Source organism: Cardiocondyla obscurior, linkage group LG07 (genome assembly GCF_019399895.1).
Source record: "Cardiocondyla obscurior isolate alpha-2009 linkage group LG07, Cobs3.1, whole genome shotgun sequence".
Lineage (NCBI taxonomy): Eukaryota > Metazoa > Arthropoda > Insecta > Hymenoptera > Formicidae > Cardiocondyla > Cardiocondyla obscurior.
In genome coordinates this window covers 2,263,548-2,277,954 of record NC_091870.1, presented here as the reverse complement: position 1 = coordinate 2,277,954, position 14,407 = coordinate 2,263,548, and the positions used below count along the sequence as shown (strand labels likewise).

The 14,407-nt window shown below is 45.1% G+C and overlaps 2 protein-coding genes across 5 annotated transcripts in view; one reads left to right on the top strand and one right to left on the bottom strand.

Moving 5' to 3' along the window:
* LOC139104093 (uncharacterized) overlaps positions 1 to 10,612 on the bottom strand; it is a 27,300-nt gene extending 16,688 nt beyond the window's left edge. For both annotated transcript variants that reach the window (XM_070659310.1, XM_070659309.1), the window contains exons 1-5: positions 10,485 to 10,612; positions 3,779 to 3,884; positions 2,827 to 3,023; positions 1,443 to 2,559; positions 232 to 485 (exon numbers count right to left, since the gene is read on the bottom strand). In XM_070659310.1, coding sequence (XP_070515411.1) covers positions 232 to 485; positions 1,443 to 2,559; positions 2,827 to 3,023; positions 3,779 to 3,884; positions 10,485 to 10,563 — 1,753 coding nt within the window. In that variant the 5' untranslated portion in view covers positions 10,564 to 10,612. The remainder of the gene's footprint in view (positions 1 to 231; positions 486 to 1,442; positions 2,560 to 2,826; positions 3,024 to 3,778; positions 3,885 to 10,484) is intronic.
* LOC139104103 (transmembrane protein 53) overlaps positions 1 to 14,407 on the top strand; it is a 16,008-nt gene extending 1,601 nt beyond the window's left edge. The window contains exons 2-6 of one of the 3 annotated variants that reach the window (XM_070659334.1): positions 11,609 to 11,844; positions 12,371 to 12,578; positions 12,787 to 12,939; positions 13,102 to 13,224; positions 13,440 to 14,407. In XM_070659334.1, the coding sequence (XP_070515435.1) occupies positions 11,630 to 11,844; positions 12,371 to 12,578; positions 12,787 to 12,939; positions 13,102 to 13,224; positions 13,440 to 13,724 (984 nt within the window). In that variant the 5' untranslated portion in view covers positions 11,609 to 11,629 and the 3' untranslated portion in view covers positions 13,725 to 14,407. Of the gene's footprint in view, positions 1 to 11,227; positions 11,845 to 12,370; positions 12,579 to 12,786; positions 12,940 to 13,101; positions 13,225 to 13,439 lie in introns of those variants that run through there. The other 2 variants (XM_070659333.1, XM_070659332.1) reach the window with 2 other exon arrangements.

Genomic DNA, 14,407 nt, shown 5'->3' with positions numbered 1-14,407 from the left:
ATCTAACAACGCGCGCGAGGCGCGCGTTCTACAATCTCTAATTCCACCATAAAAACTAAATTAAAAAAAGAAAAAAAAAAGAAAAATTAAATAAAGAAAAATAAAATTAAAAAAAAAGAAGAGCAAAATTTGTAATTAAAAAAATGCATTTTGCGTACACAAAATCTGCGCGTAGAGATCTTCGATAATTGAATCCATTACTGATAATTACTACGGCAAAATCGTGCTCACCGACGCATTTGCGACCATCCAATCTGAATCCCTCGTAGCAGGAACAGACGGGACGCCCGTTAATTTCGTTGCAAATGTGCTCGCAGGATGCCTCGGCGCATAACCCGTTCGGGTTTTGCTTGATCTCGCACTTTGGCACCTGTCCGACCCACTGACGATTCCTGCAGACTAATCGGCTCGCGGAGGATACCATACGGAAGCCCGGCACACACTCGTAATCGGCTTCCAAGTATCCATGTCCCGGGGTCGATGACCTTCATAATTATGTCGCGACCGGTTAATTTTATGACAAAATTATATTCGCTCGAGAAATCTCTTTTTTTTTTTTTTTTGCGTTAATTAACACTCGCGGCACCTTCAAACATTTAACTCGAAAGAACGTTACAAAAAGTGCCGCAGATCTTTTTAGTCGATTTAGAAATAAATTTATTTTTATTCGAACGTGCCGTTGGTTCATCAATTGTGAACGTTTATTAACTCGATAAAGATATATACTACTTCAATCGATTGATATTTTAATCGAATAAAAACCGATTTGAAAAACAATGTTGTTATTGAGGAATTTGATTATCGAAATTAACGTCACGGACCAAGCAAAAAAGAAAAAACTATTTTTACAGTTTTAAATTATATTCGTTTGTATTTGATTACTCTTATTATTTGGCAATTAGCGAACAGTACTTAGTTTGTACATTACTCTGATTCGGAGAAAATTATTTTAAAACAGGATTAATTATAATAAAAATTAACGTCGCGCGTTTTCGAAAGTTACTTCGCGCACGGTTCGATTAGCAAATATAGAATTAACAATTAATTTAATTAAATTCATACATGATCCTATTAAACACTGAATATATGATGAAAGATGTGGAAATATTTTACACACATTTAAAGGTATATTTTCATTTAAAAGTCGCAGGTTAAATTCATTATTTAATTATCCTTTTCGTATTTTTATGTGAAAAGTGGTTTGATCTAATTCTCAAAACGACTGCTATACTTTTCATTACAATTAACGGAACGTCTATTTTACAATCAATATACGTGTTTTAATTTTGAAAGCGATGAGAAAATCAGATTAAAACCAACGCCAGTCGCCTCGTGAGGCATTTCGCGCCAGCAATCGCGCTATAGTGCTCGCGTAAATCGTTGACACCGGGATTAATACCGAGCATTGAATTATGGATGATAGAAGGTAGGAGAGTACTTACTTTACATATTTGATCAGCGCGTGGCGAGATAGAGGCGCCGGCAGGAACGTCCCGTTTATGCAAGATAAGTCCCCTTTCGTGACGCTGTCGTCCTGCGTCGTGCCTGTCAGATCCGCGTTTCCGTCGCCGGTCTCCCCGGCGCTTTCCTCGGAATTAATTATCGGCTTCCTCGGCGGATGAGTGCCGGAAGTGCGACGGATCGGTAACTTGTCGTAGCGCGGCAGCGACAACGGCTTCAGCCGCGACGTCATGTAAGCGTTGTAGTCCTTCAGGGTCCTCTCCAGCACCTCGTTCTCCAGATCCAGAATCGGCAGGTCCTCCGCGGTCCTCGAGTAGCCGAGCATTTTCTCGGCGTCGTAGCGCGTGCTCCTGAAATCGGTCTTGCCCTCGGACACGGGGACGATATTGCCTGCACCTTTCCCGTTGGTTCCGCCTCGCTCCGAGTTCCGTCCGGTCGATTTTCTCGGGGTGGTATCGAATATACCGTCGTCTAAAATCGAGGAGTCCTTCAGGGCGGACTTGGAGATCTCCATTTCGAGCTGCTTGGAGAACTCCCGTTCCACGGTGTCGACCGCGTAAGCGCCGCGACGCGGCGTCGTTCTTATCAGCCTCCTCGACGTCTCGAGCGTCGACGACGTCGTCGTATCGGCGGCCTCTGTTAAAGAAGCGCGATCTGGACCGACGTTCGGCCAGCTCTCGACAGTCGACTCGGACGCGTTGGCCCCGGCTAGGTCAAGATTCTCAAGGATACGCTCGTTCAGGCCGTCGTGCGTCTTCCTTTTGCGCTTCGATCGCCGTCCGGCGTCCTGCCGCCTGTTGTTCCGCCGCGCGTCCTTCCCGCCGACTCGTTCCTTCCGCTCGTTTTTTTTCCGCTTCCGTCGTTCCGCGCGGGACTTCCGCGCCTCCCGATTCTTCGGCCGTAACTTCGATAGAGCGTCGCTCCTCCTCCGCGACGATCGATCCCGCTTGCCCGTTATCTCGTTCTCGCGACTGTCCTCGGCGATCTCGTGCGCGCGATCCTTGACTCCTGCAGGATCCGCCGGACTCTCCTTACCCCTGCGGCGCTTTTTGCGCGTCCGGCTACCAAAGTTACCCTCTTGCTGCTTGCTCAAAGTTGCTGCCGAACAGACACCCGGACGGTAAACCCACGAAATAACAATCAGAACTCGAATGCGCGAATATACGGCGTTCAAAGTTAAACGCGACGCGACGGAAATAATGTGTTCACATCGACGAGAAAAATCTTCGGTATAATGTGACTCGCTTAGAACGAAATATATATATTTTATTTCACCCCCCTGCGAACCGTTTCTTCGCCCTGTCCGACTTGCCGGGGAATATATACGTTTCCCGTTAATATTAGGGAGAGAACGATTTTACTCACTGACATTTACGTTTCGCCGAGGCGGAATTTTCGCACCATTTTCTGACAAAAGGAGGTGTTTGTCCCCGCGCTCATCGCCGCGGGCCTCCGCTTTCGCTTCCGCTTCCGTCTCCCCCGGTTCCTTGATAATGCCTCGCGACGAGAGCGTCCTTCTGTTTTCCTCGAGAACTTCCATTCCCTCAAAAGATGCGTCCCGGCTGGCGGATAACAACAGTTCTAACCATCTTTGCTCCCCGTAAAAAACAAAGGATCTAAAAGACGCTTGCTTAATCCACTAAATAAATTATCGGGAGAACAAAGGGGACCGTCTCACGCAATTTTTGCATCTCGGGAAAAGGAAGGGCCGTTTAAGTTGCGAATTTATTTTTAAAAAGGATCCGAGGCAGTTTCACGTTTACGTTGATTTGTACGGTTTTATCTCCTTAAAAATATAAAATATTTTGTGTACAAAAAAGCGTAAAGTAAATCTAAATATGAATTGTTTATAAAAAATAGCTTATATTAAAAAAAAAAAAAGGAAAAGAAATAATATTAGTAAAATAGAATCTTTTTCTATACATTCCGTCTTTAACATTGCGTTGTCGATTAAATCGATGACGTTTTAAAGCGACGCTTCTTCGACGCCACCGCCATTTCGATAAGTCTTTGTGATCCCGCGCAATAATTACGGTGCAATTCTATTAAAGATCCTCCTGTGATATCCGATATATCCAGGAGAGGAGGGGGGAAACGTAGTTCAATACGACAAAGCATATGGCATCGCGAATAATCGGGAAAAAGAAAGGAGAAAACGCCGCTGGATGCTTCCACTCGCCGAGAGGCTCCTCGGTGGAAGGAGTCTCTCTCGCGTTTCCCGCATCCCGTTGCATCCAGTAAGAAGAGTCGATCCGGCGAAAGGCGATAGCTTTTACTGCTCCGGGGAGATCGGGCCGATACGCCGCCGATACTTTACCTGTACTGCCGATGAGTTCCCAAAGTGTGCGAGCCCGCGTCGCCGGAACGTCCCGACGCCGCCCTATCTCCGGACGTACCTCGCGCCCCGGCATTTTGGCAGAGCCCTGTAAACACGAGGAAGATCTTAAGCTCGGGTTCCGATTGCCGGTGGATGGAGACAGCCGAGGGGGGGAGGAGGGATACACCCGGGGAAGAAAGCCGAGAGTAAAGGGGAGCCCGTTCTTCCCGCGACTGCATCTCTCCGCCCGCGGGCGATGCAGCCCAGCGAGGCGAAAATGCGGAAGTTCTATTGTGAAGTTTGTCGGGACCTCGCGCAACCGGCGGCACACTTGCGCCGCGAGTTCGGCCAGAAACTTCGACTGTTACTGCAATGGAAGCTGCCGCCACGCGGTAACCGCGGAAGTCATCGGTTCCCGCCCGTCATTTCGCTCCGCCGAGCAAACCCGCTCCCGCTTTTCCCCTCCCCCTTCTCTACCCCTCTCTTCCCCGTGCCGTCGATATGGAAATTCTTTAATGCGCGAAGATGGCGATAAAATCGAGTTGATGAGAGTGAGCGACGGTGGCGGAAGTGCCGCGGGAGCGAAGACGGTCTCGAAAGGAGCCGAGCGAGAAGTATCTTAATTTCTCGGAGGATGTTCTTCCGACGTTCGAACTGCGAGGAGCGTCTTTTAAATTTTCACCGACGTTTCTGGAGCACGACCGGCGCCGACGATTCCGAAGAAGCGCTCCGCGAGTCTTTTATCGGTGCAATCGCCCGCACAGCCGAAGAGCAATTTCACGCGATAAAACATCTCTCGTCTGGGTATAATTATGTCCCGATTTTTCTTTCACGCCCGGCGGTGTAATATGGATTTCCCTCGCGTTAACGAAGGGACGCCTACGAGATGCCCCGGGTTAAAGTTCCACGGTAGATTATACTCGAAACTTTTATGAGCCTCTCGATTCGCGAAGAGGCGGAACCCCAGGCCGCATTTTCCCCCTTTCGTCGTTGCCGAAGAAAGCTCGTCGAGAGAAGCATGCTTGACTCTAATCTAGGCGATATCAAGTGGCAATTGGTATAATCCAGCGATAATCGACTTTCTCCGTTGTTACCGCTGTATCTGAAATCGTTAACGAATGCAAGCACTCGCTCAAGAGGTGCCTCAGAGCCACCAGAGGGAAGATAAGCTCTCCCTCTTCGCGCACGGAAAGCGAAATTCACTCGAGCAAATGCACGTAGACGCAAAAATATAATATCTCCAAGATCGAACTTTTGTAATTTGATTTTCGTAGTAAACTTACCGGACATGCAACGCACAATTTAACTTGAAACGCAATAATATATTCTCTGAAAAATATAACGTTTTGAATAACGTTGAAGACTTTGTTAAAAAGATATTAATTATTCAAGTGGAAATCGATTCTCATCGTTATTTAATAATTAACTGGCCGATTCGTGGTTCATCTCGTGGCTGTTTAGGAAAACTGTCTTATTACGAGTTAATTACGAGTTAGAAAAGCTTGATGTCCAAACGTTTTTCGCCGCGTACTAGTCTATTGCGCGAATTGATCTTACGCAACGCTCGACTGCAGAATTTGCGACTATCACGGTAGTGTGAGTACGTGCGTGTGTTTACATCGGCCGGCAGTCTTCGCGTTCCAAGAATCCAAGCTCGCAAAGTGGAGGACGCGTGGGCAATGAACGGCGAGAACCGGTTTGCCCGCCGATTTCGGCAGTCGAGCGAGCCTTGCGTAAGGTCAGCTCAACAACAGTAAACAAGGTACGCGGCGAAAAAAACGTTTAGATATCTATCTAGAAACACGATCCGCGCTAGACAGTGACAAGACGACCGATGCTAGACAGATCTTGTTTCTTTTTTTTTAAATGACAATTTTATTTTATGAAGACAGTCACTTAATAAGAAATACTTTCTTATAATTTATAGCGAGTACCAAGCTGATTACTAATTAAGAAATATATTTAATCCGCGCGATCTAATCACTAGCTGCAAAATCAGATTAGCTAGATAAATTTCCACTCGAGTAAAAAAAAAAGATAAAGAAAAAAAAAATAGAATGCGCGTTGTTTGAAATAATTCTAGTTTGCGTTTTAAAATATTGCGCTAAAAATCGGCTGATCGTGTTGATGCAACCTGCGCTCGATAATATACTGCATTTATCATGGGATTGTCTACCGATACAGTACATTCTTCGCTTATACAAATTCACGCAGCAATTCAGATCCGTATATTTTACAAGGCACTGCTCGTTACTAGATTCGAGATACGATATCGTTACTCTGATTAAGTATACGTATAGAAGACAACTCTCCACGGGCCAAATAACACAGGTCGGATAAGATAAATATCATTGAACGGCGTATCTCTTATCGAATTATTAATCTGTGGGAGCAAGATCGTTATTATTTCTTTAATAGAAAATTCCAACTTCGCTTTAAAGTATTTTTGAGTATCCACGTTTATACATGTGTGCGTAAATATATATATATCAGCTTATCTCATGTTTACTCATGAATTATAATGTTAATACTAAAATTTGTATGGAAAACTCTGACGCTTGCATATCCATATTTCTCATTCGGATGCATTTTCCATCGCGGTGATGTTTAAAATAAAATAAATAAATTGAATTTTAATTTAAATTCTGATGTAAATTATCAAAAATTTAAGTTCCACGAGGATCCAGGACGGTAATCGATTTAGTGCAATTGTAAGGAAAATTTATATACATATATTCCTCGATTTGCAATTGATATTTCGCGAGCCTTGTTCCGTTAACTTTTCGGCGCGTTATCGGAGAAATATAAAGGAACGAAAATATGTACAACGCGCGGGCGCGAGACAAAGGCGAGATGAAGAGAACTATTCTAACTCGAGAAACAATTAAAGCGAGTAACTAAGCTTCGCCTTAGGCGGAGAGTAATTCGTTCGTTTCTCCATCGTAATAAGCGGCCGACCAGAATGACTCTGTCGCGAAAGTTTAATTAAATTCAATCGGCGTTAAACGCGACGTCTCGTATAACACATTTTTCTTCTTTTTTTTTTATTCCACGAAAAGTAAACCCGCGCTGCTTTCTGATTTTCGTTATCACCTGGGCGAAGTGCATATAAAATAACGAAATGCACGAAAGAACCGTGGCGCGTTCTCCGTTACATATTAACCTGTTTACGTATTCGCACCCGGTAACTACAAATATTGCGGTTTTAGAGGCAACTGGTTTAAAGCTCAACTAGCGCGCGCCGCCTAAATCAGCAATCGGGGGCGTTTGAATGTTTCACGTTTATTTTCACATTACCCCGGGCAAGAATAACATAATGTATGACACATTATGCCAGCGCACAGGCGTGAATAAATGAGTACATTTCGGTGAACGGGGCGGCACCGTCACGCGCGCGCGGCCGGCTATTTTTCATTTGCCGTTGCTCGCGCTGCACGTACAACGCGGGGGCCGTTCCCAGCGCGACATTCCGCATCTGTAATATTCACGGGTCATCACCTTTAAAGTTACATATACGGATTTTCGGGGGACCGAGCCCGTGGTGCAAAAAGCCGCTCCGCACGCCCGGCCATACGAATTCCGAACGCGGATTCTCCGGCAACCCGTGGACGATATCCTTCCCTCCCCGGTCGGCCCGTTTCGCATCGCCGCCGGGAAAGCGAATCTGAATTTCGCGTCCAAGGGGGACGATCAATTTTTGAGCGATTTTCCCCGCGCGCGTACAGCGGGTTAGAAAACGGACGGAATAATTTCGAATCGGGCCTCGCATAATCTCACGTGCGCTTTGAATAACTCGGCGTAACGCGGGGGGTCTTTGGGAGAGCTGCCTGCTCGGAATTTCCCGGCGACACCTGGCAAACCGCTTATCGTTCACCTGCGATAAGCCCGACGTCACAGGGGAATTCCACCATCAGTTCGCGCCGCACTGATGCGCGGAGCGTGGCCTCGTCGTTGATCCCTTGTCAATTTTCGCTCACGACACACGACGCTGGGGACGACGAGATTACCTCCGGTAATGTTGCATCGTCAATCGAACGAAATGAATTTCCGGGAGCGCCGGAGCTCGGCCAATAGGATGTCATCTTTTTTTCTCCCGTGCTCCTTTCTTCCTTTTTTTTTTTTCTCTCTCTCTCTTTCTCTTCTACCTTGCAAAAGGATAAATAATCCCTCCCCAAAGAATATTCCCGGCGATCGATGAAAAATAACCCGGCGCAGGGCGCTTCTTATAATTATTCCACATTATGCACTAAGCTCGACCCTTCGGCGGGAATAATTCATTGAGCGTTTGGCGGCTGCCTACGGAGACGAATATGAGAAAAACCGATTACGTGCCGATTACGTTATGTCATAACTTTGAATTATAGATCCCCCGGCGTTATTAATATGTACGATTACGAATTACGCGGTTCTAAAAGCGTATCCTCCGCTTCTGTCTCAGGGCGGGGATGGACCGGCGGCGGTCTCGCTTACGCGTTTACTATAATTCTAATCAAATAATAAAACGCTGCAGCCGTCGCTGCATATTTTTCAGCAGCACGAAAACACGGATGTGTTTCAGCCACGCTCTATATATTCGGATCTTTCTCAAATGCATTTTGAAGTTTTATGTAACGTTCCTGCGATATTTATGAACGATATTACTCCACTTAAGCCGTAAGCGGGCCGCGGCAAAATGAGTAAAAAGTACAGTAGAAACAGTGCTGCATGCGTTACATCCCTCGTAAATCTTGCGCCATTTTGTTAATCCTGTTCTCCGCGCGGAGAATATGCAACGACGTAATTACGTGCGAATGTACCTAACCGCGCGAACAACCGCATAAATCGTAAACGAGTTAAGTGGCGAAGTTAGATTGGACTGCACTTATTGTTTTTTTTTTTTTATCCTCCCCTTTCTCCCTTTCTCCCCTTTTTAAGTGGATCACACACATAAAGAGCCAGAGGGACAAAAACAGAGCGAAAGAGAACGAACCCACTTAATGTTAATTCGTAAATCTGCTAATACGCGTCCGGCGGCAAAACTAATTACATCGCATAGAAAGACACCGGGGGTGGGTGAGAGCCGAGGCATTTCATTGTGATTGCACGGTCCACAATGCATCGTGAAAATTAACAGACCGCGCCTCGAGTCCGCCGGCGCGATTTCGTAGACGGAAAGACCGCGGTCGGAATGGAGTTTCTGCCGTCGCGTCCGCGTCGAGGAAATTTCTCCACGGTGATGTAGCGGGGATATTTTTCACTTTTAAGATATGAGCCATCGGGCGGAAGAGGTGTGGTATAACAGGCATATTCTTCGCGCTTTAAGGAATGAAAGTACGAAAGGATTTAATGTAAGATAGCCACTCTATTACGCCGTTCCTCTTCATTCCGCGGGCGGAGCGCGCGGACGGGGAAAAATGCATATGAAAAGCATATTCTTGGGGGAGGCTTTAAAGAACGAAAGTACAAAAGGATTTAATGTGAAATAGTCGCTCCATTATATGTCATTCTTCTCCATCCGGTCGCGGAGAGAAGAAATCTCTGTGAAAAGGTCCTTCCTTGCCCCGCGAGCCTTCGCCTTTACGCCGAAAACAATTCGCCGCCTTCGAAACGTACGATTTATCGTTGACTCGCGCCACTGCGCGGGCGATAATTGATCAACAACAGCCCGGCGACGTGATAATTCTCGTGAATTTTCTGCAAAACAGCGCGCACAACGAAATAAGGCAATTAGAAACGAAAATCCCAGCCGGCTAATTTCGAGCGAGAACCCGTAACGCGGTTTTAAAAACCACGAGACGGAAATTTGCATATTATTGCGGTCTCTTAAATGTTCTTTATTCATAGCCCCATCTCTTCTTAAATTACGAGGCAAACGTCTCGTCTCGGTTTTTAAGCTTTATCTCGGCCGCACGAGACGTGGACGTATCCCCGTTTTTTTTTTTTAATCTTTTTTTTCGCTTTTTTTTATTCTCTATTCTTCGGGCGCGCCATATAAATTAAAACGCAGACAGAGGCTGACGTGCTCAAGATTGAATTAGCTTGCATTCTTCATAGATTGATCATTGAATTGATTATTGTTTGTAAAAAAATGTCTGCAGCAACGACGAAAACAATTTTATTATTTCTATATAGATATGCATATTTATATGAAATTTTTTAAAGACATATTTATTGAATAACTATTATTACAATTAATATATAGTTATTCGATAATTAATTTGCACCTAATTATAGTTATATATTAGGCAATAAGTTCATAATTAATGTAATTTATAGTAATTTAAGTAATTTTCATAATAACATTTTAACTAATTATTACTAAAAGAGACAAAATTAATAATTTAATTCTATAAAACGACTAAAAATACTTATAATTATAAATGTACATATATGTAATTAAAAGCTATTCAATTTAATAACTGTTTATTGGATAAATTTTATTAAACAGGTCAATAACGACGTAAAATATCGAGCAAAGATTATTTAATAAATATTAAATATTCATGTCAATTATTCATGCATTACCGAAACACGTTATTTTATATTGAATTATATATCAACTAAAAATTTAAACTAAATTTTACTCTCATAATAATCTAAATATTACTCTAACATATAATACTCCAATATTCAAACCAAATAAAAAAAAAAAAATTAAAAATATTTTTATATTAAGTAATCTAGAATTAAAAAAATAAAAAAAAAAAAAAACCAAAGTTACACTCACCGAGCGGCAGAACAATCGTCACGAGAAACAAAACGGCACAAGCGAGCCTCGCGTGGCTCGCACGTTTTACGATGCACATAACGTGATGTTGCTCACATCGGCATCCAAATACTCGTACCGTGTCGCGCGGTCGCTCGCGTGGCTCTGAGTGTCTCCTCGTTAGATTTCGAGTTTCGCGATCAGAAACGCGCCTCCTCTCTCCCTCCTTGGATTCGCTTTCTCTTTCCCTCTTTCTCGTTCGCTTCAATTTGGTCCCGCGCGTTACTAGAGACTCGCGCGCAGCTCCCGGATGCTGCGAGCGGTCCAGCAAAGCGCCTGCTCGATGGCATACCGTCGTGTAACCTCGCTCGCCAGCCGTGGTCGGCGCCACTCGCTTGAAATCAGAAAAGATCCGCGGAGATGGATCGAAAAAAAAAATATAAAAAAAAACGCGGGGGTGGTCTTTTACCATGAGAGAAATATACTCCGCAGATCACCTTCTTTCGATCTACGACTTTTACGAGCGAAAGATGAAGTCCCTCGACTCTTCGAATGAAACTGGGAAGCTTTAATCGATCGACGAGTCGATCGCAACTCGATTTATAAAATTCAATAAATAAAATTTTTCTTTCTTCTTTAACTCGTCGTTCTTTCCCTTCTTTCTTTCTTTCTTTCTTTCTTTTTAACTCTACTATTATTTACGATTTTGTTTACACGTCTTTTTAAATATAAATTTTTCTTTCGCGACATCTTGACATCAAAACGCGGTGGGACCAGTTTCTTACTGTCAAGGCAAGGGTAGGAAAATGACAGTGACGTGCGTGTGCAATTCCCTGCATATGCATACGCGCGTCCTGGTAGGTTACATGCGCAATCGACTCGACCTAGCTTCTGTAACTCCCTTGGATATCGATTTCCCGGCGCATTCGCGCGTTTCGAACGACGCAAGCCCGAGTTTAAGCCGAGTAGAAGTCACCATCCCGGTGAGGCTAGTTCATGCCTGGCTCCGCCGCCTCACCCCCGAGGCCGCGCATTCTCTCCCTCTGTCCTGTCTCTCCGTCCCTCTTTCACCCCATCTTTGTCTCTCTCTCTCTCTCTCTCTCTCTTTCTCTATCTACCACCCCTTTATCGTCCTCGTGAAACAGGAGGCACGGCAATCGGGCAAGATGACCGACCAGGAAGATCTGGATTATTACATCATGTTCCCGTCGTTTCCGCCGTCCCCGAAGGACCCGACGTTGACCACAGCCGAACAGGATCAACGGGAGGAGTTCGTGTTCGTGTACGAGGAGGACAAGCGGCCGGTCGTGATCCTGCTAGGATGGGCCGGCTGTCAGGACCGATACCTGGCGAAATATAGCTCGATCTACGAGGAAAAGAGGTATTCCGGACCGCCGACCCACGCGTGTACTTGGTACCGCGCGCTGTCCACCTGATATTCGTTCGACTCCACGGCAGGCTGAGATCCCGCGTTGTTAAAAGTGCCTGTCGGTTCCGAAGTTCTACGAGCTCGCTCGCGTGCGCACCGGGTGCGCATTTCGCAAATGACGCAGTAACCGCGAGAGCGGATTTACGAAAGAGTACCAGGAGGAAGTCGCCTCGACTCCTCGCGACACCACGAAATTTTTACGAGGTTCTTATTTTACTTGTGAAGCGCGATAAAATCCGAGACGGGATTATATTCGTAATCGCTATGCGCGATTCTTCTAATATGGTAACCGGAGATACGTGGGATCGTAGACACAGCTGCGTGTTTTATTTTCGTGATATTTTTGCGAGTACGAACAGGCGCGGGACGCGCGCGCTCAGGATTCGATCGCGAGTAGAAATCAGCGTCGTCCGGTAATGGCACTTGCGACGTAATTAATTCAGGAATTAATCCCCGGTTGATCGTTGTGCCCTCGCAGCTGCATAACGTTGCGTTACACGGCACCGGTGGAGTGCCTGTTCTGGCGCCGGGACAAGATGCCTCACATCGGCAAACGGCTGCTGCAGGTGATCACGGACAAGCGGCTGGACGAGCATCCGATATTTTTCCACGTTTTCAGCAACGGCGGTGCGTTTCTTTATCAGCACGTCAGCCTTGCCATGCAGAGGGCCAACACGCCGTTCAAGGTAAAGAACTTAACGTGACGAAAATAATTACGTCTCTTAGATTTCTTTTTTATATTTTTTTTTATTTTGCATAAAGTATAAAATTGTAAAATTAGTTTTTTTTATTAATTAATAGTTTACTCATAAATATATATGTGATAAAAATAGATAGCTGTAGATAAGAAGCGCTTTCTGACGATATATGAGAATGTCTAATTAAAACTTTTAGGTCAAGGGGGTGATATTCGACAGCGCGCCCGGTGAGAGAAGATTAACGGTACTTTTTAAAGCGATCAGTGCAATTATCGGCGGTCATCCCCTCACGAATCTCCCGATGTCGTTCGTCATCACGTTTTTCCTCTCCGTACTTTGGTTCTTTGAGGTAAACGCACGATGACGGTCGGAGCTCTAAAATTTACATTGTCTCGCGAACGTAGCGGATATAAAACGTGCCCGACACGATCTCGTCGCAAGTTTCGTAACGTATCTATCGCGCAGAATGACAAACCGCATCACATTTCATATATCGATTTATGATCGTCAGGTAATTGCACAGGCTTTCAGCAGAGCGCCTATTCAAACGAACCCGATCGCCCTCGCCGAGGAAGCCTACTCTTGGCCTCAGTTGTTCCTGTACTCAAACAGTGACACTCTAATCCCGGCGTCTGTAAGTGCCCCGTCCATTCGTTAGCTCCGTATCAATCGGCGGTAATTAAAAATAATGCCCTCGGCACCAAAAACGAACCGTACATAAAAAAGAGGATATTTAAAAGCTCAACTTTTTTTTTTAATATAATTAATTCCGGTGTATATTGTCGTTACTAATATCCTAGACTCAATGAGAGGAATCTTGTTATAAGAGGGATTCTGTCTCGATGTCAGGACGTCGAGAAGTTTGCGAGCCGTCGGGCTGAGAGGGGTGTGCGGGTGCAGCTGGTCCTGTTCACCAACTCACCGCACGTCAAGCACTACACGACCTACCGCGAGGTTTACGTGAACACCGTGTGCAGCTTCGTTCACGAATGCCTGCTCTCGGCGAGTCCGTCGAGGAGCCTGATGTCGACCCTGGACCGCGACGACGATCACGGATCTCAGAGCTACGACGTGCCGCCGGGTCTCACCAAGCGCGTCGTGCTACCGCACGAGGCCAGCAAACAGCAGAACTAGTAATCCGGAGGACGCTAATAGGATAGAATAGTCGCCGGCAGCCCTCGCGGTTGCGGGCGTAAAAGGAGAGAGGATCTCTCGATTATTATATTAAACCTCGTGGACTCGAAATCTGCGAAGAAAGGGGTGAATTTGAAGAAAGCCAGGAATCCGCTTTACGCAATTACGATCTCCCCGCAATTGAAAACTGGTCTCTCCAAGCTGCTTTCTTTCCTACGTCTTTGTGCACTCTCGTCTATTCATGGCAATTTTTTCTTTTCTTATTTTATTTTATTTTTAACAGAAGAATAATTAGTATGGGCAACTTGTATTGAAATTAAAACGAACGAAAAGAGGTATTTGCGATGATAAAATTGGGGACGAATCTGCAAACCTTTCGAAAGCGATTTACTATTTCGGGAGATCAAAATTTCGCTAAAAGTATTTCTTAGAATTTTTTCAGTCTATTCGTTTTATACGTATATGATATAAGGAGGCGATGTCCAAGGTGCTGAAAACGTGGCTACGTTCATTAATGTACAGAGCTCTTTCTCATGAAATTAATTATTATTTTTCAAATAATAGTAATGAAAATTAAACGTGAAAGTTACGCACGTGACAAAGTCGTTTTAGAAGCCCGCAAGCTCGTAGAGACGAATGCATCCTCGGTGTAATAATCGACAACGACTACGCGAAAGCGTTTA